This window comes from Lipotes vexillifer, unplaced genomic scaffold (genome assembly GCF_000442215.2).
Source record: "Lipotes vexillifer unplaced genomic scaffold, Lipotes_vexillifer_v1.1 scaffold1139, whole genome shotgun sequence".
Lineage (NCBI taxonomy): Eukaryota > Metazoa > Chordata > Mammalia > Artiodactyla > Lipotidae > Lipotes > Lipotes vexillifer.
The window spans coordinates 3,150,688-3,176,674 of record NW_006798273.1 but is presented as its reverse complement, the minus strand read 5'-3'; the positions used below and the strand labels follow the sequence as shown (position 1 = coordinate 3,176,674).

Below are 25,987 nucleotides of genomic sequence, written 5' to 3'. Positions count from 1 at the left end.
CATCGGCAGGCGGACTCTCAACCACTGCACCAGCAGGGAAGCCCCAAGGTGAATCTTTTAAAAGATTAACAGAATTAACAAACCTTTAGCTAGAATGACCAAGAAAAAAAGAGAGAAGACTTACTAAAATCAGGACCTAAAGTGTGGACATTACTATCAACCTCAGAGAAATAAAAAGGATTATAAGAGAATACTATGAATAACTGCATGCTATCAAAACAGATAATCCAGATGAAATGGACAAATTCCTAGAAACACACAAACTACCAACTGACACTAGAAGAATTAGAAAACCTAAAGAAACTTATAACAAGAGATTGAATCATCAATCAAAAACCTTCTAACCAACAAAAACCTGAGACCATATTCTACCAAACATTTAGAAGAATTAGCACCAATCATTCTCAAACTCTTCCAAGAAATGGAAGAGAAGGAAACAGTTCTTAACTCATTCTATGAGGTCAGGGATACCATGACACCAAAGCCAGACAACGACATCACACACACACACAAAAGAAAACTATACAGCAGTATTCCTTACAAATAAGAACAGAGAAATCATCAACAGGATACTAGGAAACTGAATCCAGCAGCACATTAAAAGGATTACACACCATGACCAAGTGGGCTTTATCCCAGGACTGCAATATCATTCAACATAAGAAAATCAACCAATGTAATATATCACATAATGGAATGAAGGAAGGAAACCACATGATCATCTCAACTGATGCAGAAAAAACATATGAATAAAATCCAACACGCCTTCATGATAAATAACCTCAGTAAACTAGGCAAAGAAGGGATTTCCTTAACATGATTCAAGGTATTTATGAAAAACCCACAGTTGACATTCCACTCAGATCAGGAAAAATTGAGAAGTATGTCCACTGTCACCACTTGCATTTGAAAGCATACAGGAAGTTCAAGGTGGGGCAATTAGACAAGAGAAAGAAATAAAGGTATACAAATTGGAAAGAAAGAAGTAAAATTAAATCTATTGAATTTATAGATGACATGATTTTGTATACAGAAATCCTAAAGAATGCACAAAACAAACTATTAGTGCTAATAAATGAATTCAGCACATGGTCAACACAAAAAAATCAGCTCTATTTCTACACAGTAGCAATGAACCAAAAATAAATAATTCCATTTACGATAGCATCAAAAAGAATAAAATTACTTAGAAATAAATTTAACCAAGGAAGTGTAAAACTTGTACACTGAAAAATATAAAACATTGCTGAAAGAAATTAAAAGACCTAAATAACTGGAAAGACATCCAATGTTCATAGACTAGAAGATAATATTGTTAAGATGGCCATACTTCCCAAACTGATTCAATGCATTCTCTATCAAAACCTCAACGGTCTTTTTTGCAGAAATGGAAAAGCTAACTGTAAAATTCATACAGAATTGTAAGGGACCGCTAACAGTCAAAAGAATCTTGAACAAGAACGAAGCGGGAGAACTCACACATTCCAATTTTAAAATCTACAAAGCTATAGTAAATGAGACAATGTAGTACTGGCATAAGAATAGACACATACACCACTGGAATAAAACTGAGAGTCCAGAAATAAATCCATATAGCTACAGTCAATTAATTTTCAACAGGGTGCCAAGACTTAACAAACAATGGTGGGACAACCAGGTATTCACATGCAAAGAATGAAGTTGAACTCGTACCTCACACCATGGACAAAAATGAACTCAAAATAGATGAAAGACCTAAATATAACAGCTAAAACTATAAAACTCTCAGAAGAAAAGTCAGGGGTAAATCTTCATGACCCTGAATTTGTCCATGGTTTCTTAGTTATAACACCAAAAAGCACAAGCAATAACATAATAGACAAAAAAAAAAAAGAAAAAAAAAAAAGACCACCAAAATTTAAAACTTTTGTTATCAAAGGACATTAGCAAGAAACTAAAAAGATAATTCATACACTGGGAGAGAATATTTGCAAATCATTATATTTGACAAGGGTCTAGTATCCAGAATACATAAAAGAACTCCTAAAACTCAGCAACAAAAAGAAAAACAAGCCAATTAAAAAAGTGTATAAGACTTAAAAAGACATTTTGCTAAAGAAGGCATACAAATGGCCAAACAAGCACATCATTAGCCAGTAGGGGATGCAAATCAAATCACAATGAGAGGGACTTCCCTGGTAGTCTGGTGGGTAAGACTACACACTCCCAATGCAGGGGACCCCAGGTTCAATCCCTGGTCAGGGAACTAGATTCCACATGCATGCCGCAACTAAGAAGCCTGCATGCCACAAGTAAACATGCCGCAGCAAATATCCCACGTGCCACAACTAAGACACGGTGCAGCCAAAATAAACAAATTAATTAATTAATTTTAAAAAAACCACAGTGAGATACTTCATACCCACTATCATAATAAGAAAAATACAGAAATACATACATAAAATATATTTAAAAAAAAAAATATATATATATATATATTTTTTTTAAAGGACCATATATAGTGAAATGCCATAGGGGTAGAGGTAGGAATACAACTGAAATGTATAGATTTCCAAAGGGAGAAGTAGGTAAGAATATATAGTGCTTATCATTAGGTGGTAAGATTTGATAAGACTTTGATTTAATAATTTCCAACAATGACAATTTATTACTTATGAACCTAAGTAAATAATCATTTAGTCACAGAATAAATATGTTGCGAACTACTCCTTCAGGAAGCACAGTCTCTTGAAATACTTATAAGCTGAGTATATTACATATAAAGTACATTTATTTCATAGATTTTTTTTCCAAAGGGAAGTTATTTCGTTTCCCTAAAGAAAAAAATTCAGTTTGCCCTTTTGAAGTGCAAAGGCTGATTAGACCTGGTTTATATAACGTGCTATTTTAAATTTAAAACCAAACTAGGCTTTCTGGGCTGTACTTATGATTTTTAAAGCCTCAGTGATGCTTGAAAACTACAATATTTTGGTTAACATGTTTTTAATAAAGGATATTATGCATATAAATGCAGTTCTCTCCTTTGGTACAATATCCTTGTAAATAAAATTTGCAGATCTCTTTTCTCTTCTCCAACTCTGCATCATGATCAAATTTACACTGATCTCCCTGTTCACAAAAAAAGAAAAGAAGAAAGAGGCAAAAAAAGAAAGCACTGAATTGAATTTTCTCCATGGTGTTTCATGGTAGAACTATGGTCATATCTCCAGTCTTTAAATAATGAGCTAATAATAATTCAAACAGTCCTTAGAATTCTTGCCCAAGACAGTAGATGTGACTCTTTGCAGAGAGCCAGCACAGTCAGCATGACCTCAGAGGATACTGCCTGGCTCCACCAGCACTCACCATTTCTAGCTGAGCTACTCTGGGGACTTATTTAACCTCCTGGTTTGGCCACGTTAAAAATGAGGATAATAACAGTGACTACAATTCACTGTGTCACTGTAAAGATTAAAACATTTAATATTAGTAATCTACTTTGAACAGTACTTGCCATACAGTCAGCATCATGTGTTTGTTAAATAAAGTCTCATTTCAACAAGTTATATTACTGCCCCAGAATATAATTAAATGAGTTCTGATATACAGTATTCAATGCAAGATACATTTTGAAGAACCAGTTTTATTACAACTATACAAGAAATGAAAAAACTAACCACCCCCTAAGATGACTTTAAATTTTAAAGATTATTTCAGAAGTTAAAATGATTTATGATACCCCTGTGAATTTACCTTAATACATCTCCCTTCCAGAAAGTATTTACAGATTTGTTTTCCTTTATGTTCCACTGTGTGCTGATTAATAAATTCCTGAGTCATAACCTTCCATTTTTTCCCTGGTTTACTATACTGCAAGAGAAAAGATTATTTAAATAAAACATATGAAGTAGTAAAAAGGTATTAAAATTTATAGTCAAATGAATCTAGAAAGCAGTATACATTGATTATTAAAAGTAGTGAAGACTGGACATTCTGATGCTATTCATTTACTTGGAGAGAGATATGCTTCTAGAAAAGTGCTTGCAAAGAACTACTAGTTGTTGCAAAGAACCCTATTTCTAATTGAATGAGGACATACAACTACATTTTTCAAAATAAAATTATGAAAATCTTGAAAATTAACAATAATACTTTGGCAAAGGTACAATAAAATATTTACTCTCATGTACTGTTGATAGAAGACGTAAAATATCCATACTGTTCGACACAAAATTTGTACTTTTCGGGATTATTCTGAAGGAATTATCAGGAAGGCACACAAAGATTTATTCACAAAAATAACTACTGCAGAATTATTTACAAGTAAAACAAACAAACAAAACAAAATCTAGAAATACTGTACCCATCCAAAACTAGGAGACAAGTCAAACACATTATGATACATTTAGGTGGTAGAATATTATACTGTCATTAAAAAATCATGGGATGGAAAGACCATTTGGGGACATAAGAAAATGTTCACAATACCTTACCAAGTGAAAATGTGACCCCAGTTTATAATCATAAAGACAAAGAAAAAGACTAAAAGAATATACCCCTACCTTTAACAGTGTATGTCTCTAGATATATCTCTAAAAAATTATAGATTGCTTGCGTGTGTGGTTATTTTGTACTTTCTATAGGAAAAAAATGGAGGATGTATTATCTTTAACTTTTAAATTAAGAAAATTAAGAAAAATTAGTATGTGGTAGAAAATCTCACAGCCCTACCTATTTTTCTTAGTTCTTCTCCTCAGTCTCCTATTCAACTTTTGCTACAAGTATAAGAGGGTGGAGTAGCAAGAGAGTAGGATGCTTAGCCAAGCTAAGGACTTCCACCCATGAGTGCTATAAAATATCACTGTTTTTCAGGCTCTTAGCATGCACAGTGCCTTGAACATCAAGGAGCTTAATAACTATTGATATTTGCTCTTCTGATTTGCTATCAGTTTTCCCTTTTCCCTCAATTTGCTAGAAGATGGAGAACAAAGCACAATCTACTGAAAACAGGAAACTGCCTCACAGCAAACACTTAAGGAAATAGATGGCTAAACTTAAATCTGATCCTCAGCACTCCCAACTGATGAAATATATATTTTACTAGAAGAATTCTGAAAAAAAGTATAATACCAGGAAAATAGATAATCTTTGAGGTTCTTTTAAAAAAATATATATAAATATATATATATTCCCAAATTGCCCAAGGAAAACGCAAAGAAACTGCTTATACTCTACTCTGATAGGATCATTTAAAATGTCTTAAATCTATGTAAATTTTACTTACAAACATTTTCTATTTCTAGGCTCACTTAGAACAAGTAGATATAAATGACCAGTTCACATATGCCTTCTGTACAAGGAATTGTGGCTGTAATAAAATAGGCAGCCAAAGAGAGTGCATTGTGCAAAGTCAATGAGCCAACTTGAGGAACATAACTCTGAAATTAAAAAGTAAAAATATTAGGTAATCACCCTCACCCCGCAAAAAACGCTGAAAAATGTACCAAGTTGTACCTGTGTTTCACTAATAACTCACTCTTTCTATGTTACTTTCTAATGATACACCTCGTTGTCTTAATGGAGGTTCGCGGGGGGCTGTTTTTTTCCAGTTTAGTTCTGTTTAAACAAGTAGTAAGTATTGCAGTACCCATAACTATGGGAAAACTGACTATAATCAAGGTATTCTAGAAAATCTAAAGCAACTTAAACAAAATTTCAGGATAAAATAAAGTGCCTAGAAGATCTGATCTTTTAAGCTTGATCCTACAGAAGAACCACAAATGTCCTCTATACTTTTAAAAAATTTTTATTTTGTATAGGAGTACAGTTGATTCACAGTGTTGTGTTGTCCTCTATCCTTAAGATCTTTTATGAACTATAAGAGCTGGAAGAATGACAGAAGTAATCTAGTTCATCACCCTTACCGGACAAATATGAAAACTGAAGATTAGTGAAGTTAGTGACTTGCCAAAGGTTACGTTTCATGTTAGTAGAATCAAGATAGAACTCTTTGCACTATATCACACTGTTTCAAAGAAAACACAATTCAAGAAAGAGGGAGAAGGAATTCCCTGGTGGTCCAGGGTTAGGACTCTGCGCTTCTACCTCAGGGGGCGTGGGTTTGATCCCTGGTCAGGGAACTAGGATCCTGCAAGCTGTGTGGTGTGGCCAGAAAAAAAAAAAAAAGAAAAGAAAGAAAGAGAGAGAGAGAGAAGGAAAAGACAGAGAAAGGGAGGGAAAAACCAAACTACCCACTTGGTGATTTTAAAATTTATTTACTCTAGAGGATGTATTTATATTGGTATAGGGAACAAGAGCATAAAAGATTTTAAAAATATACTAAAAGGAGGAGGAAATTAAAGGATCTACTGGGAAAAGAATGTGTATTTATAAAAAAAATTTAATAGCTACTATAAAGACTAAAAAATTTTAGGAGTTTTATGGCCAAAAGAATGAATAAGGCTTTAAAATCCATCAAAAGTTTGCATGTTCTGTGACCATACTTGAGTTTTCAAGAAAATTAGTGTGGACATGCAGGTATTCCTAAATTTATCTGGCCTTTGGAGGATCTTACACTCCTTGAAAAGGCAAGGGTAAAAATGGATCTATGTTGGCCACTCCAAGTATGTTCACTCTACCCTGGATGGGCCTCCGCCAAAGCACTCCTGAACATGAGCTGCTTCCTTGGACTGTGACACGCTCCTGCTTGTTTCTGGAACCGTAAGAAGAAATCTCTCATGACAGCCAATAAACTGACATAGTGTTGATAACATTTTAATCTTGATAAAGAAAGGAAACATATTCTAAATCTGATAAATGTAAAAGAAAGAATTTATTCTGATTTTCTACTACATGATAAAGAAATCTTTTAGTTGCAGCCCAGATCTGCAAACATGTAAAATGTTAGTGCTTGAAGAGGCCATTAGAGTTAATACTGAACTCTAATTTTACAGATTGAGCCAAGTGAAGCTGAGAGATAGGCAGTAACGTGATCAACGCCACACTTTCTTGGAAGCTAATATTTTTTCACATACAGGGTATAAGTACTGAATATAGAAGAAGACTTACTTAGAAAACATTCACATTAATTTGGTCTAGTGAAAGCAGCACATCCTAGACATCTACACGTGTCTAGAAGATGGACAGGCAGGTTATAGTCACCTAGAAATTCTAAGTTTGTTTCCATGGAGCAGTGAGTTAAGAGTAAATGTAAGTAAGTGTGTAGGAAAAAGAGTTCATGGTCAAGTAAATTTTGAAAATGATGGGTTGAACAAAGTAAAACAGACTTCTTTATGCCTAACCTGCTCAGAGTGTTTAATACATTAATGTTGACTGAGAATCCCCAAGAGTAGCATAGCATGTGCCGGGTTTCACAAATTCATTTGGGCCCAAACTTCTTTTTTCTGTTAACAACTCCCTAAGTAGTACATTAATGAGTACATATTAAGAAATCTTTGCCCATTATCTTTAAACCCAGAAATGAGAAAACTGAGCATTTTCCAATTACAATATGTTACTATCCCTTTTCTTTTTTTTTTAATTTAAAAAAAAATTTTGCCCGCACTGGGTCTTTGCTGCTGTGCACAGGCTTTCTCTAGTTGTGGTGAGCGGGGGCTACTCTTCGTTGTGGTGTGCGGGCTTCTCATCGCAGTGGCTTCTCTTGTTGCAGAGCACGGGCTCTAGGCGCGTGGGCTTCAGTAGTTGTGGCACGTGGGCTTCAGTTGTTGTGGCACGTGGGCTCAGTAGTTGTGGCGCATGGACTTAGTTGCTCCGCGGCATGTGGGATCTTCCCGGACCAGGGCTCGAACCCATGTCCCCTGCATTGGCAGGCGGATTCTTAGCTGCTGCACCACCAGGGAAGCCCCTACTATCCCTTTTCTATCAATCAAGGTTGCAGCTACTGATAACCCACCCTTGCTCTGTACAATTCAATCAAATCTTACTGGAACAGTGGCAGGATACAGGAATTGGACCACTCTAATCCAGAAAGTCGCTACAAGGTTGAAATGTACTGTTCAGAGTTCAGTTCAATTCAACATATATTTATTCAATATCTCCTATACACATAATTCATAAATTCATCTTTCCAACCATTTATACCTCCTTTTTTCTCTTTTAATGATTTCAGCTGTAATAAGTAAGTGAATTTACCGCTATCTCCCTTCTTGGTCCTGCTACGTATTGAGCTATTAGCATTTTATTGCCATTTGCATCTATGGACCATGACTCCTAGGAAAGGAAAGTACAACAGAGAACTAACAGAACAAGCATTTTTGCTTTCAGACATATCAATTTTATTTCAAGGGCACCAAAACGTGCATCTGTGTACTACTATCAAAACTAATTAAAATAATACTTATTTTCTGGAATTCATCTATACTCATTCGATCTGAACTGGAAAATTTTCATTTACTAGGAAAGTAGCATTAAAATCACAATGCTGGGCTTCCCTGATGGCACAGTGGTTAAGAATCTACCTGCCAGTGCAGGGGACATGGGTTCAAGCCCTGGTCCGGGAAGATCCCACATGCCGTGGAGCAACTAAGCCCGTGCACCACAACTACTGAGCCCACGTGCCACAACTACTGAGCCCGCGCACCTAGAGCCCATGCTCCTCAAGAAGAGAAGCCACCTCAGTGAGAAGCCCGCTCACCGCAACCAGAGAAAGCCCACGCGCGGCAACGAAGACCCAGTGCAGCCAAAAGTAAATAAATTAAATAAATAAATTTTTAAAAAATCACAATGCTTTCTTTTGCAGCCAAATAAGTTACAAAATGGAAAAGCTCCTCTCCTCATTATATATAGATTCTCAGTACCTCTTGAAAGTCATCCGTTCCTGAAAACACATTAGGCCCTTTATTGGCCCTTCCTCCACGGTCTTTGCGTTTGATTTTCTTCGGCAAGCCGCGTCCACGAGCAACATTAAAACTTTTAACCCTCTGCTCAATACCTAAAAAAGTTAAAATGTACTTCAGATAGTTAAAAAAACAGCACACTAGACAATCTACTAGTTTACAGGGAATAGCATATTTTAAATACTCTATAATGTACAGTGTATTCTTTTTTTCCCTTTAGATTCAGTGAAAGCAATTAATTCAGTCTTTACATTTTACTTCGTGGGTACTGCTCCTTATTGTTTTGTTTCTTAAGGGATGTTAACAACATAAGGAAGGCAAGAAACAAGGATATATACATGGCTGGAGAGGTCAAATCTTGTTTTATTCTTCTCAGTTTTCCTTAGAATAAGCAATTAACAATGTTTTCTGTTTTTTTTTTTTTTGCGGTACGCGGGCCTCTCACCGCTGTGGCCTCTCCCATCGCGGAGCACAGGCTCCGGGCGCGCAGGCCCAGCGGCCACGGCTCACGGGCCCAGCCACTCCGCGAAACGTGGGATCCTCCCGGACCGGGGCACGAACCCGCGCCCCCTGCATCGGCAGGCGGACTCCCAACCACTGCACCACCGGGGAAGCCCATGTTTTCTGTTTTTAAGAGAATTAAATATTACATTCATCTCTAAGGAAGACATTGTAGGTATTCGTGATTAATTTGTGGCAAATTGAGTTTCTACTGATAATGTTGAACAGACATCACATATATCTCCAAGCAAAATTTATACTTGTCTTTTACTTTAGAAAAACTTGATATTTAAAAGTCTCTAAAGAGATACTCAAATGACTAAAATTGTATATTAGGGTAGTAAGTTACAATACAAAGTGATTTCTCATTATACCAAAGTCATATTGAACTAATAAGTTTTCTAATGATATTAAACCTACAAAATAGCCAATAGATATATAGAAAAATGTTTCACTTCATTAAAGAAATCAAAGAAATTAAAAATTTAAAGATAACATAACTATTTTCACCTCACAGAATAATGTTGGTAGGGATCTGGAGAAATTGGCATTTGCACACACTGGTGGGGGTGTTATAAATGGCTACATCACCTTTTTGGATATCAACTTTGTACATGGATCAAAAATCTTCAAATGTATCTATGTCTTTTGACTCAATTCTACATTTCAGCATTTACTCTCAAAAAAAAATGTTTGCCAAGATATGTATAAATATGTAGGGTTAATCACAGAATTTTAAAAAATGGGTGCAACTTAAATCCCAAATAATTACTAACAAACAAACCTAACAGTTTATTAGACAAATTATGGCATACCTATTTAATTGAATAGAATGTAGACATTAAAATCTACTCATTAACATAAGAATGACTGAGATACAATACACAGTTAAGGGAGAAAAACAAGTTATAACAGTGTATAGTTTTTTGTTAAAAAATAATTGTCAAAAAATTCTAGACGAATGTATACCGGGGAATTCCCTGGCAGTCCAGTGGTTAGGACTCCGTGATTCTACTGCAGGGGGCCTGGGCTTGATCCCTGGTTGGGGAACTAAGATCCCATAAGCTGTGGCACAGCCAAAAAAAAAAAAAAAAAAAAAAGTATACCAACAATATTAATAGTAATTGTCTCTGGGAGTAGGGATTCAAACTGCTTTTGTTTTATCTTTGATCTTTGCTGGGTTATCTTTTCTACACATAGAAAAAGTTTTCTACATTTGACCATATATTATTTTCATAATTCTGGGGGGAAAAATGAAAGTCAAAACAAAATGCAATACTCAATTCTTTAACAGAACAAACAGGAAGAGTTTGAAAGGAAGAACCCCAGGTGGGAAGGGATGAACAAGGCCTCTACATTCCCCTTATTCCCCAAGTGGAATGATCCCTGACACCACTATGTCTGGACTCCAGGAACAAACTTACTAATTACAATAGCATATGCATAGACAAATTCCTGTCTCTTTAGTTCAACAAAGCCTAGATCCACATTTTTCAAAGGAATTTTGCTTGGAAATCAAGAAAAAATAAAGCCATAAAAATAACCAAACTTACTCGTAACTGATTCCTTTTTTCAATGATAATTAAATGATAGTTACATAGGGCTTGGTGCTCACTACTTCACCGCAGCCTCATCTCGCTCCAGTTATCCTGAAGCAGACATATTGACTGGACAGCTCTTAAGGCTGACTTGACCCTGATTTGACCCATAATTTCTATGGCAATCTTGTACTGGTCTCTCCAGGGACTATGGACCTCAATATAGCAGATGAATAGGTTATCACTCCAGAAATTTCTTTAGATTATGTTCTTATTTCTGATCCTGAAGAACGTCTATAGTCCTGAGTACATTTACATAGCAAAGATGATCACTACATTTTAAAGCCTAATAAAAGAATAGCTTCCCAGGATTCTGTCCTTACAGGTCGAAAACATAAAGTAACACAGAGTAACAGAGACAGCTGAAAAAGGTAGGTTATTTCTTTCAGTATACTGATATCATATAGAAGGGAGGGGAAAAACATAACAGGAAAGTTGTTTTACATTTTTATACTCTTTAAAAATATTAAGAAATCTTTTAAACTCAAATTTTAAAATATCATGCAGATTGAAATATTTGTAGATTTTTATCTACAAATAAAAAAAGGTCTACAAATAAAAAAAAAACGAATTCAGGAAGCACAGGAATAAGCTGATCATGAGAAAGGGCAAAGAAATTTAAGATTTTACTTCATATTTACCTGTTTTAATAAGGTTCTCATATTAAAAAACAGACAATTTCAAACTTACCTTGCTGAATTCCTTTCAATCTTTGTTTTTTCCCTGGTTCTTTAGAAAAGGATGATCCTAAAGCAGTATTTGAGGTTTCTTTAGCTTGCCTGTATTGTTTCAGCTGACTGGCAAAATCTTCCTCTGTTTCCTGACTGTAGTTACCAAAGTTGTCATCACTGTAGTTACCAAAGTTATCATCACTGTAGGTACTGTACTCATCATATTCTTTACTTTTAAATTTTCTGTTATGTTGACTCTTCTTTGATGCCATGTAGCTTCCTGATATATGTCCATGCTAAGTGAAAACGCACAACCATTATCAAGATTTTTCAGTTATATCTAGGAATTGATAGTAACACAGGACATCTTTTTTCCCCCAGAAAGTTGGGAGAAAGAAGGGGAAAAGACAGTTATTAGTTCTGCCTCTTGGTTAGAACTTATCTATGGCACTATTTAAACTAAGTTCAAAAAGCTAAATGCTACTCTGATGTTATTAAACATTATAATGTTCATAGAACATTGCTGGAGAGTGTGTCTTGTTCACTTTTTGTTTTCCATGTCCATGTCTTATGTTTCTCATGCTCCACGCCTCGATATTTATACACATAAGAGTACTTTAAAATCCATACTGTCATACAGAAATTCCGTCTCCAAAAAACTGAAGAGGTCTTTTTGAAAACAGAAAAAAAAAAATAGTGAAATAGCTTGGAGCAAGGGTAGAAAATATATAGAGTCTCCTAAGATTCAAAAATTCCCAAATGACACGTTTAAGCATAGTATATTTAATTAAAAAACTATATGTAAAGTCAAATTTGTAAAAAGAAAATATTTACATTTGAGGTCTAATAGAAAAAAACAGAGATTTCCCTAATAGTAAAAAACATCTAATGAATAAATTGCTCATTAGAAACTATTTATTGCACTTATACGTTATTAATTTTATTACTTTTTACTAAAGCATGTAAAAACAAAAAGTACATTGTAGTCCTAGAAGTTCATGTAATGATAGTATTCAAGTATATCTCTATTTACTGAAATATTTTTATTACTTCTATCATACCTATTGCCAATTCTTTTATAAGAAAGCAAGAAAAAACTGCACATAGGGCTTCCCTGGTGGCGCAGTGGTTGAGAGTCCGCCTACCAATGCAGGGGACACCGGTTCGTGCCCCGGTCCGGGAAGATCCCACATGCCGCGGAGCGGCTGGGCCGTGAGCCATGGCCGCTGAGCCTGTGCTCTGCAACAGGAGAGGCCACAACAGTGAGAGGCCCGCGTACCGCAGAAAAACAAAAAAAAAACAAAAAAAAACTGCACATGATTACAGCTTGAGGATCTAGAAAAAGTCAGACCATGACTCATTTTCAGTTTAGTACATTTTAAATGTGATATAAAAATACTGCCCTGGCAGAATACCAACATGAGACTGTGTTTTTAATAAAATGCAGAGAACATACAGAGTGAAGTAAGTCAGAAAGAGAAAAACAAATATCGTATATTAACTCATATATGTGGAACCCAGAAAAATGGGACAGATGAACCGGTTTGCAGGGCAGAAATAGAGACACAGATGTAGAGAACAAACGTATGGACACCATGGGGGGAATGCGGGGCGGGGCGGGTGGTGGTGGTGGTGGTATGAACTGGGAGATTGGGACTGACATATATACACTAATATGTATAAAACAGATAACTAATGAGAACCTGCTGTATAAAAAATAACAATAAAATAAAATTCAAAAATTCAAAAAAAAAGTAAAATTCAGAGAAATATTAAGTCCTTTTCAGCAATTATAAAATAGAGAAAAACTATATAACTAAAGCAATCAAGAAAATCAATTAGCTCATCAATTTTAAAATTTGAAGACATTATATTAGATTTCCAAATTTTTTTAAGCAACACTTTTAAAGTTTATAAACTGTTCTCAGTCTAGCACTTCAGAAATTCAGAAGGGGATTTACAATTATAGCCAAAAGGCTGTTTCTTACATTTTAAAAAAAGCCACTATGAAAATAAAACAAAAAATAATTGCTTTGATTAAGCTGAAGATTAATTAGTTGAGTGGTACTTACATTTCCTTTTATAAAAAATGTGATTACATTAATTCTTCAACAATATATTTCAACGCCTAATGAGCAAGGATTACTCTCTGTTAATGGGCGAGTATGAATTTTTCTCTAGAGATTAGATGCTTTTCACAAAAGCTTTAAGTCTTAATATTAATCCAATTCTCTGATTTTTCACAGCCTTTACAAAAATAATCTCCATAATTCCTACTTTTTCAAGCAGAATTATCCCTAAACTTTCAATCCATCCCTCCCTTGTTTTCCCAACTGCAAATAATCCTAATAGCCCTCTAATTATGCAAACCTCAGGGCTTCCTCTGCAGTGACAGACTCTAATGTGGCTTGCTGCAGTGCTTAGTGCTTGCATCAGGGCACCACCCATGCGGTGCAAGCCCTCCAGGAAGCGCTAAATGAATGAGGGGTTACAGAGCAGTCCCAGTTCTCTAGGAGAGTATCTCCTCGTGCTTCACATGTTCACCATTTGGAATGAACAAAATGTACTCACCAGCAAGGATCTAGCAAGTATTTTTAAAAGCCCTCCTAAAGATAAAAGCAATGAAAAAGACTATAAATTTTACTGAAGGATATAGTTTCTCCAATCACTTTGCTTATTGATTATTGGGCTATCTACCTGCTAGAATGTCTGTGGGGGCAGATTTGGTTTCTGTTACACAGGCTGTCACTCTAAGCATGAAATAAGAGAACAGGAGACCCTGAACAAGGATGAGGAAAAAGGAGATATATTAAGTCCTCTAATTTAATAGCTAGATGCTAATACTATATTCTATTGTCGGCCTATAACTGTAGAAGTGTCATACAGTAGATACTTGTTATCTAATTAAATGAGATTTTTAGGATATACTTTCTAACCTCAGTGAGTCAACACTAAACCATATGTGAAGGAAATGATCCTGAGCTTTCTCTTCTAATGGCAGACTAGGTAATTTAATTCAGATCAGTCCTCCTAAAAAATGCAGCAAAGATAGACAAGATATTTTTTTCAGACCACTGTAGACATCAGAGAGCTAACAAATTAGTGAAGGATTACTGAACCGTTACCCATGAAGTAGATGAAAATCCCCAGAAGTGAGCAGTATTTGGAGCTGTTTTTGCTCTGAAAGCATCAGCCCAGCACGAAAAATCATCTGAAAAGGTTCAACAGCACTTTTGACTATCCTTTCAATCTCTGGGAACAAAAGGAGTCCAGGGTCTGGAAAAAGCGGAAGCCTTAGCGACACCCACCCACCAGAACTCAGAAAGTCTGGGGTTTTTCAGATACATGCACACTGACCTGAATACTCCTCAGTGCTCCTGAGAGCATCAGGATTTTTCTAGCACAAAATAATATTCAGATTGAAGATTCTGTTCATACAGTGCAACATATTTAAGGAAGACATAAAGTATATCATGTTGTTTAAAATTTTTTTCTGTTTAAAACACATCAAATAGTGTTTGCACTTGAAGAGGCAGGTGGCACAAAATTCATATACTGAAGCCCTAACCCTCAGTACCTCAAAATATCACAGTGTTTAGAGAAAGGGCCTTTAAAGAGGTGATTAAGTTAAAATGAGGATGTTAGGGTGGGCCCTGATCCAATTTGACTGCTGCCCTTATAAGAGGAAATTTGGACACACAGAGACACCAAGAGTCCACGTGCACAGAGGAATGACCATGTGAGGACAAAGCAGCACGAAGGTGAACATCTACAAGCCAAGGAGAAAGACCTAAACAGATCCTTCCCTTGTGGCCCTCAGAGGAAACCAAACCTGCCAGCACCTCGATCTTGGACTCAGATCTAGCCTCCAGACTGTGAGAAAATAAATTTCTGTTGTTTAAGCCACCAGTCTGTGGTATGTTGTTATGGCAGCCCTAACAGACAAATACATGACGTATTCTTTATTTTCAAAGGTTTAAAATTTGTAGCATATGTCTTATAAAATACATTTTTTTAATATCAGAAAGCAAAGAATGAAATTGAAAGTTTAATTTTTCTCTTTAAAAAGCAGTAACTCAAAACCACAGTGAGATATCATTTCACACCAATTAGGAAGGCTGTTATCCAAAACAGAACAAACAAACAAAAACAGAAAATAACAAGCTTGACAAGGACATGGAGAAATCAGAAAAATCTCATGCATTGTTGGTGGAAATGTAAAATGGTGCAGCCTTTGTGGGAAACAGTTGGTAGTTCCTCAGAAAGTTAAATGTAGAAATAACATATCATCAAGCAATTCCACTCCTAGGTCTATACTCCAAAGAATTGAGAGCAGAGTCTCAAAGAGATACCTATACACCCATGTTCATAGCAGCATTATTCACAATGCGCAAAAGGTGGAAGCAATCCAAGTATCTATCGACAAAATGTGGTATATACATATAATTGAATATTATACAGCTTTGAAAAGGAAGGAAATTCTGATACGTACTACAACACAGGTGAACCTTGAAAAAATTATGGTAAGTGAAATAAGCCAGACACAAAAGGACAAATACAGCATGATTCCACCTATATGAAGTACCTAGAGCAGGCAAATTCATAGAGATGGAAAGTAGAATAGTAGTTACCAGGAGTGGAGGGAGAGGGAAATTAGGTATTATTGCTTGATAGGTACATGGCTTCTGTTTAGGAAGATGAAAAAGTTCTGGAAATGGACAGAGTGATGGTTGCACAACATCGTAAATAAACTTAATGTCACTGAACTGTATATTTAAAAATGGTGAAAATAGTGAATTTTTCCAAAGACATACAAATGGCCAACAGACACATGAAAAGATGCTCAACATCACTAATCATCAGGGAAATGCAAATCAAAACCACAAGGATAGGGCTCCCCTGGTAGCGCAGTGGTTAAGAACCCTCCTGCCAATGCAGGGGACACGGGTTCGAGCCCTGGACCAGGAAGATCCCACATGCCGCAGAGCAACTAAGCCCATGCGCCACAACTACTGAGCCTGCGCTGTAGAGTCCGTAAGCCACAACTACTGCGCCTGCGTGCCACAACTACTGAAGCCCGTGTGCCTAGAACCTGTGCTCCACAACAAGAGAAGCCACCGTGCACTGCAACAAAGAGTAGCCCCCGCTCCCTGCAACTAGAGAAAGCCGGCGCACAGCAGCAAAGACCTGATGCAACCAAAAATAATTAATTAATTTTTAAAAAAGCACACAAAAAACCACAAGGATATATCACCTCACACCTGGCAGAATGGCTATCATCAAAAAGACAAGAAATAACAAGTGTTGGTGAAAATGTGGAGAAAAGGGAACACTTCTATGCTGTTGGTGGGAGTGTAAATTGGTGCAGCCGCTGTGGAAAACAGTACAGAGGTTTCTCAAAATATTAAGAATAGAACTACCAAATATCCAGCAATTCCACTTTGGGGTATTTTCCCAGAGAAAATAAAAACACTAATTTGAAAAGATATATGCACCCCTATGTTCACTGCTGCATTGTTTATAATAGCCAAGATATGGAAGCAACCTAAGTGTCCATTAACAGATGAATGGATAAAGAAGACGCAGTATATATATATATATATATATATATATATATATACATACAGTATATGCAGTATATATGCAATGGAATATTACTCAGCCATAAAAAAGAATGAAATCTTGCCATTTGTGACAATAAGGACGGACTTAGAGGGCATTATGCTAAGTGAAATAAGGCAGATAGAGAAAGATAAATATCACTATTATTTCTCTTATATGTGGAATCTAAAAACCAAAACAAATGAGCAAACATAACAAAACAGGAACAGATTCACAGATAGAACAAACAAGTGGTTACCAGAGGGGAATGGGGATGAAATAGGTGAGGGAGATTCCAGTTGCAAAATAAATGCAAAATAAATGAGTCACAGGAATGAAATGTACAGCATAGGGAGAACAGTTAATAATAATGTAATATCTTTATACGGTGACAGATGGTAACCAAACTTATTGTGGTGATCATTTTATGTATAGAAATATTGAATCCTATGTTGTGCACCTGGAACTAACACAGTGTTGTAGGTCAATTATACTCCAATTTAAAAGAAAAAGAGAGAGAAAAAGAAATAGTTAAAATGGTAAATTTTATGTTCTGTATATTTTATGACAATAAAAATAAAGGCAATACCTGAGGAAATGGAATGTCATAATCCCTGTAGAAACCACTTCTTTTTCTGTGGGAACTTTCTGTATGTTCGACCTCTGAATCAAGGCTGTAGTCTGAACTATCATCACTGGATGGAGAATTATGCTAAAAGAAGGAAAAACCAAAAATGTTACATTTACAAAAGGAAGAAAATTTAACTAGTAACTAGATAAGCTTGTTTTAGCCAGAGGTGCCAACCAATAGACTATATTATCCTAGTAGGTTCTGAAGTATTAACTGGAAAATTCTTGCTCCAAAGACCACTTCCACCCCAACTTCTCTGAAATTTTCTGAGGAATAGTACATCTTCCTCTTTTCTCAGGGATTTTAATGGCAGCATTTTCCCCACCATCCCTTTGGCCCAAGGACTTCAAATAGAAAATACTGCACCTCTATGCTCTAAAGTGATCTTAAATTTAAGTTAATCTTTGTTTTTAAAATTTTTGGCTGCGTTGGGTCTTCGCTGCTGCGCGCGGGCTTTTAGTTGCTCCGAGCGGGGGCTACCCTTCGTTGCAGTGCACGGCTCCTCACTGTGGTGGCTTCTCTTGTTGTGGAGCATGGGCTCTAGGCACGTGGGCTTCAGTAGCTGTGGCACGCGGGCTCAGTAGTTGTGGCTCGTGGGCTCTAGAGCACAGGCTCAGTAGTTGTGGCGCACGGGCTTAGTTGCTCCGTGGCATGTGGGACCTTCCTGGACCAGGGCTCGACCCCGCGTCCCCTGCATTGGCAGGCGGATTCTTAACCACTGCACCACCAGGGAAGCCCCTAAGTTAATCTTAAAGGAAATAAAATTGGTTCCTCATCACCAAAAAAGAGTCCTAGAATATGAATAGTGTATGAAGTAATTTATTTTTACCTAAGCTTTAGAGTTCTTAATCTATTGCATAAGTACCCTAAATCTAAAAGATATTAAAGCATTCCAAATTATAAATATAACATAAATCCAACCCACAAAATCGAACAAAGATGAAATGCAAACCACAAGTAATTGACAGTGATTGACAAATATCAAGAATAAGCTTTTTCAAGTATGAATGCAATTTCAAAAAAAAAATCACGAAATATCCTCCATCTAGACAAAATAATTACCTTCCCAGGTTGAGCACCCTCTTTAAAAAAATTTTTTGAAGTTCTTATCAACAAAGACACTGACTCTGTATTTTATCATCCTTGCATTCCCAGCATCTAAGACTAGAACAAACTCAGTAAAAATGTGCTGAACTAAATTGACCTCTTGATACTTTTGCAGTAGAAGGATCTGTTTTCTTCTACTCCATTCTTAAATGCTGGTTTAAGAAGACAAACTGTTTTCCTCCACCTTGTTCTTAAATGTTCTGGGGTTTAGTTTTGGGGTGCTGTTAATTCTGCTTTTGTTGATCTGATAGGTGATATGAAGATCTTTTTATAATTATGCTATGAAATGCTTCAAGCTTAACTACCTAATCTTTTTGGTTAGGACTTGAAATAAATATTGTCCATTTAAAAGCCAAGTTTGCTCTGGTACTAGCAGAAGTCAGCTCTGGCTCAAAAGAAAACCTTTACCTTGAAGAACACTAAAGGGGTAAAGGCTTGCTTAAGGAGAAGTTCAAACACAGGCACTGCTTCAGGAAGAGGCATCAGAGAAGAGAAGATTCTGTTTAAGGGAGAAGATTCTTCAGGCTAGCCCCCAAAATGAGTCTAGAACACAGACGTTAAGAAGTCATTAGGAAGGCTATTATAAAAAAGTATGTACGTGGCTCACCTACAGTAATAAGAAGTAATTATTAACCCAAAATTAGCAATTGGACTACATTAAAAATCGCTGGAAACAATAGAGAGTAATTAAAAATTATTAAAATTTTAAATTTTTCAGTGAAAAGGATAGTATATTTTTTTTTTTCAGAATTTTTGAGTTTCTTTTTTTTGGTTATTGTTTGGTATCTGTTTGGTGTTTGAAAGTGTTCCCTTAATTTTGTTATTTTACCTATAATACACCGGTGGATTATTTCTTTCAATACACTTGGTTGGTAAGTACTAAAGTTCAAGTCTAGGGACTTCCCTGGTGGTCCAGTGGGTAAGACTCCACGCTCCCAATGCAGGGGGCCCTGGTTCGATCCCTGGTTGGGGAGCTAGATCCCTCATGACGCAACTAAGAGTCTGCATGCCACAACTAAGAAGTCCGCATGCCCCAACTAAGAAGTCCACATGCCCCAACTAAAGATCCCGCATGCTGCAAAGAAGATCCTGCATGCCACAACTAAGACCCAGCCCAGCCAAATAAATAAATGTTTTAAAAATAAATAAAGTTCAAGTCTCAGTGATTATGCTTTCTATAGAACTCTTAACAAACATGACACCACAACGTGGTGAGTAAAGGGGGCAAAAGGCATAGTCAAGAACTAATTAACAGGATAGCCATTTAGTGACCCCTTTAAATATTCAAACAGTAACAGAAAGAATTTAGGGACTTCAGTGACTTCCCCAAACCATGCCAGCCTTTTCACACCTTTTTGCTTTTGTATTCTCTGTGTCTCTTTGGTCAACGAGCTAATTCCTACCTGTCCTTCAAGATTTATCACAAAACATCTCCATGTCCAATAGTAAGAGAATGATACTAAAGTATAATACAATACAGAGCAATCAATTAAAATGGTATTTTAGGAGATTTTATAGAAACAACAAAATGTTTATCTGTACTATTAAGTGAAAATGCAAAATATAAAATCAATTAAATGGCATTTCTCTAATAATAATTGTCCACAAATTCATTATTAATCCTACCCTCAAGAGGTGGAGATTAATTCCTCTCCCTTTGAGTGTGGACTAGACTTAGAAGCTTGCTTCTAGCAAACAGAATTTGTCAGAAGTGATTAGGTTATAAAAAAGACTGTAGCTTTCATCCTGGGTGCTCTCTCTTGCTCTCTTGCTTTGGAGGAAGCCAGCCAAAGCACGAGGTCAAAGAAGTGGTACGTAAAGTGGTCCACATGGTGAGGAACGGAGGCCTGCCAAGAGCCACATGACCGAACTTGGAAGAGGATCCTGCCTTAGTCAGGAGATGACTGCAACCTCGCAGGAAGCTCTGAGCCAGAATACCAAGTAAAGCTGTGCCCATGTTCCTGACCCACAGAAACCAGGAGACAAACTTTTGTTGTTTTAAGCTTCTAAGTTTGGGGTAACATGTTGCGCAGCAATAGTTAACTAACACAGGTTTTGGTAACTGGAAATGCGGTGCTGCCAGTACAAATATCTAAAAGGCAGAACTGGTTTTGGAACCAGGCAGTGGATAGAAACTGGAATGATTTTAAGAGGGCACTAGTGAAAGCCTAGATCACCCCGAATTATTGTTAGTAAAATTTTGGACTTTGGGCGACTTAAAAGGAAAGTGAGAGAGATCTTATTAAAACTGGAAAAAGGGAGATCCTTGTTATGCAGTGGCAGAAATCTAGCAACACTGTTACATTCAGCAATATGGAAAGTAGAAAATGTGTCTAATGAACTAGGTGATCTAGTTAAGATTTTCAAGCAAAATGTTGAAAGTACCTACCTATGAGGAAAGATAGATGAATTAAAGGAAGAACTGTTAAAAAGGAACCAGGACTTGATGGTTTTAAAAGTTCTTAGCCTCAAAATATCTAACTTTGTTTTTGCGCTTCCCTTTTTTCTCAATTAGTTTGGCCAACCCATGCTGCAGGGGGCACAGGTTCGATCCCTGATGGGAGAACTAAGATCCTGCGTGCCGTGCGGCATGACCAAAAAAAAAAAAAACTACTGACTTTTCATTCTAATTTGTTAAATTCTACTTATAACTTTATTAAGCCCTTCCTTTTTGTTTCTGTCTTACTTTGCTGTTTTCTAGATTTTAATACTATAATAATTTTTCTTCTGATAATTTTTTAGCTATCTTCCATATGTCAAATTCTATTATTATTTTCATGAAATTCGGCAGATTTAGTCTGCATTCAAAGGTGTTTCTGTTTTCCGACTTTGTTATTAATGTCTAGTTTTATTGCATCGTGGTCTGAGATTGCTCCTTGTACTATTTCTACTCCATCAAATTAACTGGAGTTTTCTTTGTTGCCTATGACATGGTCTGTTTTTATGAATATTCCAAGTATAGTTGAGAGGAAGATATATTCTCAGGATTCAGAGCTTACTATATATCTATAATATTTATAGTATTATATATTATAATATTATAATGTTTCCTTAATATGCTTACCACCTTTTCATCCATTTGATTAATCTCCTCGGGTTAAGAGAGGTATACTGGTGTATCTCCTGTTATTACTGTATTCCTGTCTATTTCTTCTCATAGTTCCTATAGTTCCTGCTTTATGAAAACTGATGTTTAAGGGGATATTAAATAACAATAAATAAATAAATCTTCACTGTGAATTATAACCTTAACATTATAAAATGCCCTTTGTTGTTTCTTTCAATGCCTTTTTGACCTAAATTTGACTTTTTCATATATCAACACTGTGATTTCTGCCTTTTCTTTCTTTGCATCTGCCTGGTATAGCTTTACCCACTTTTCATGTTTTTATTTTTTATTTTTTAACATCTTTATTAGAGTATAATTGCTTTACAATGGTTTTACCCACTTTTTAAATCTTTCTCTTTTACATAGCTTAGAGTTGGATTTTGCATTGTTGGGAGGTATATCTTTTGGTATTAGAAAGATTATATTTTTGTTTCAGTTATTTCTTTCAAGTTGTCTTTTTCCAATAACCTTAGTCCCTATCCCTTCTTTGCACACTATTTGTTTACTAGTAGGACCAATATTGAAACTAGGCAGTAACCTCTTCTTCTACTTCCTCTCTTTCATTCCCAGGATAGTAATTTGAAGTATACTTAAAAATTCTCAGTTAATAACTAAAAAACTACCAAGAAGGTTATCCTGCTTACCATGTATTTTTCTGCTTTCCCTGACGTTTTTTACAGCTGTAATGTTTCAATACATAATATACTGCCCCCCCATGTCCATCATTTAGTCTTAGCTTTACAGACTAATATGTAGTGTATGTAGATCACTCTCACTTTTTCAACCAGTCATTTTGGTTATCTGAACGTGTGCTCTAGGAGATTCTATGAGAAGTCTTATGATAATATTTCCTGACTTCTATTATATACAGTTTTTCTGAGGACTTTATATTTGAAGTTCGGTATTTAGCTGGATATAAAATGCTTGGCTTGCATTTTATTCAAATATGTTACTCCATTATCTTCTGGCATAAAATGTTGATATCAAAAACTTTTCTATAAATCTGACTTTCCTTTCTTAATAAGTGGCTTGGTCTTTTTGCCTAAATGACCAAAGGATTCTCTTTTCCCCCAGTTCTGCTGATGCTGTTTGATCATAGTCTGTATTATTTTCTTAATTTTTAAAAATCATTTTGAAATGTTAGGCTGTTTTTCATGTTTTGTGGGTATTCCTTCCTTTCTGGAAGAATATTATTCTCCCCATTTTCCTCTTTTTTTCATAAGAATAACTTATATGGAATGTGGTCGTGGTCCAATCTTGTTGCTCATGTGTCAAAGGAGGAATGAGCCAGGAAAACTGTCCCAGCTTCACTCTCTAGGGTCCTTTCTTCTGTCGTTAGCATGGGAAGTATTAAAGAACACGGCTGTGTATCTTCTGAGATGTGCCAGCCCTGCTCCCTTCCCCCATTTGCTTTCCTTGGCCCTGGTATTCTTGTCCTCTCAACTTAGATTCTACTCCTAGCAGTTTTCTCCTCAGGGTGGGACTCTGTCCTAGAAGAGATTTAGTTGATGAGTATTCATCAGGCACAGACCATTCTAGCACCATCCAATTTTACGTGGTCACCTTATACTCATGTGGGAATTGGGAGTTAGTAAAGCCCCTCTCAGTTTCCATTGCTGTTTCTCAGTTTGGCCGACAGGCTTTCCATGTTCACTGGGGACTCCTTCATTGAGATGAATACCTGTTGGTAATTTGTTTTCTGGAAGTTCTTTTTACCTTTCCTCTGCTTCATCTCACACAATTGCTGATCCTACTCTGGTCTTGTTGCTGTCTGTGGTTTGGCCTTATCCTTTTTTATTTTTGAGGTTTGTGAAGATAACTTGTTACTTCATTTTTTGGTAGATGTTGCCAATGAATTTTTGGTTTTGCTATTCTAATTGCTCTGTTTTTATGGGGGAAATTCAGGGAGTTTCAAAAACTACCCCACCACTGCTGCCAACTTTTCTCTGATTTCTCTGTCAGTATAGGTTTCCCTTCTCAACCGCAATCCACATTATTCTGTATCCAGCACCCAATTGCTCTCTTGATAGCATTTGTTTTTCAATTGTTTACTGCCTCTCTCCTTCCCTTTTCAATGTAATCTCTATAACAGCAGAGACCATTTCATTCATTACTATAACCCCCAGCATATAGCACAGAGATTTCCACAGCAGGCACACAATAATACTTACAAATGAATAAATAAATGAATGGATGGACAATGCCAGTGCAGTTAATCTATATCTGTAGAGAATGAAACTTTCTTTCCTTAAGCTTTCAGTATTCTTGCATACAATCTTCCATCAATTTAAAAGATTTATTCTAATTTGCATTAAAAGTTACTTTGATTATTTAATTTTTTTATTGGAGTAGAGTTGCTTTACACTGTTGTGTTAGTTTCTGCTATACAGCAAAGTGAATCAGCTATACGTATACATATATCCCCTCTTTTTTGGATTTCCTTCCCATTTAGGTCACCACAGAGAACCTAGTAGAGTTCCTCTGTGCTATACAGTAAGGTTCTCATGAATATTTTTAAAATCTTTAAAACTTTTCATATAATCTTTATGTTCATAAAATTTCTTAAGCATATAAAAAGATCTAATCCATATTTTTATAAGAAAATAGGCAATGATTTATACTTTGTAATTTTCAGTGTTTTATATTTCATAAAAATTTACCAAAAGAATAAAAAGTAGATTCTAACTAACCTTATGCTTCTCACGTTTTCTCCTTTTGGACTTTTTCTTCTCTTTTTCTTTCTTGTGTTTTTTCCTTGATTTTCTGTAGGCTTTCTCATTTTTCTGCTTTTCATCCTCTTTTGCTTCCTGTTCTTGTGTTTCTTCAAATCCTGCATCATCTATTTCACCATCTTCTAATTCACCATCTTCTCTGTAAAAGACAATGAAAATTTTAATTTTCAAACGTCAATTCTAAAGAGAATCTTACAGAAACAGTTCCAAAAGAAAAAAAAAGCATGAGCCAAGAATTTAAGTTATACTCATTTAGATCAGGGGTTGGCCAATTTTCTATAAAGGGCTAGATAGTAAACATTTTAAATTTGCAGGCCACATATGGTTTCTGTTGCAAAATCTCTCTTTTTTTACAACACCCTTCAAGAACGTAAGAAGCAATTTCAGCAGCCATAGTTTGCCAACCTCTGATTTAGAGTTAAGAGCATTGACTCTCACTCAATAAACGAATGAATGCACGAATGCAACAGTATCCCAAGGTAATACAGCAATAGTTACCATCTATAATACTAAGCTACCGTAAAAATGAAAGAAAGAAAGAAAGAAAGAAAGAAAGAAAGAAAGAAAGAAAGAAAGAAAGAAAAAAGAAAAAGAAAGAAAGAAAGAAGAAAGAGAAAGGGAGAGAGGGAGGGAGGGAGGGAGGAAGAAAGAAATTAAAACACTTTAGGAAGCAAACATTCTAACTACAGGAAGGAATTTAACTTAGTGACCTGTAGACAGCTATAAATAGCTTTAAAATAAAAGCAATGTAATATATTAATTCTCACCATAAGAGTAAAACTTCAATAAGACGACAAATTTCAATAGGTAGATAAGTAATCTACCTACTGAAACCTGAACCACAAAAGCAGAATAATAAATTCCTCAACTTGAATCTGTAAAAAATATTCAGAGTAAAACCAAAAATCTATAAATCTTTATATTAATTATGACATTTTTATAGTTATAGAAGCCCAAACATTCACTAACAGTATTTTAAATGCAAATTAACCAACTGATCTACATGGGAAGATAAATACATAAAATAATTTAAACATTTTATCCTGTTTCCATACAGTTTGAAAAAATGCAAACAACTACAAATATTACATGGTGATACAGAAAGATAAATGTCTTTTGTGACTGGAAGCAAATGAGAAGCACACAAACTATGGTGTGTGCATTTTAAAGATACTTTTAAATTACTAGAAATGTGTGGTTTCT

General features: G+C 35.8%; 1 protein-coding gene across 1 annotated transcript in view; it reads right to left on the bottom strand.

Moving 5' to 3' along the window:
- The window catches only part of ZC3H6 (zinc finger CCCH-type containing 6), a 48,228-nt gene that overhangs the window by 8,245 nt on the left and 13,996 nt on the right, over window positions 1-25,987 (bottom strand). The window contains exons 2-7 of the mRNA XM_007470237.1: window positions 24,743-24,923; window positions 17,795-17,917; window positions 11,624-11,900; window positions 8,796-8,929; window positions 3,733-3,849; window positions 2,996-3,108 (exon numbers count right to left, since the gene is read on the bottom strand). Of these exons, the coding sequence (XP_007470299.1) occupies window positions 2,996-3,108; window positions 3,733-3,849; window positions 8,796-8,929; window positions 11,624-11,900; window positions 17,795-17,917; window positions 24,743-24,923 (945 nt within the window). The remainder of the gene's footprint in view (window positions 1-2,995; window positions 3,109-3,732; window positions 3,850-8,795; window positions 8,930-11,623; window positions 11,901-17,794; window positions 17,918-24,742; window positions 24,924-25,987) is intronic.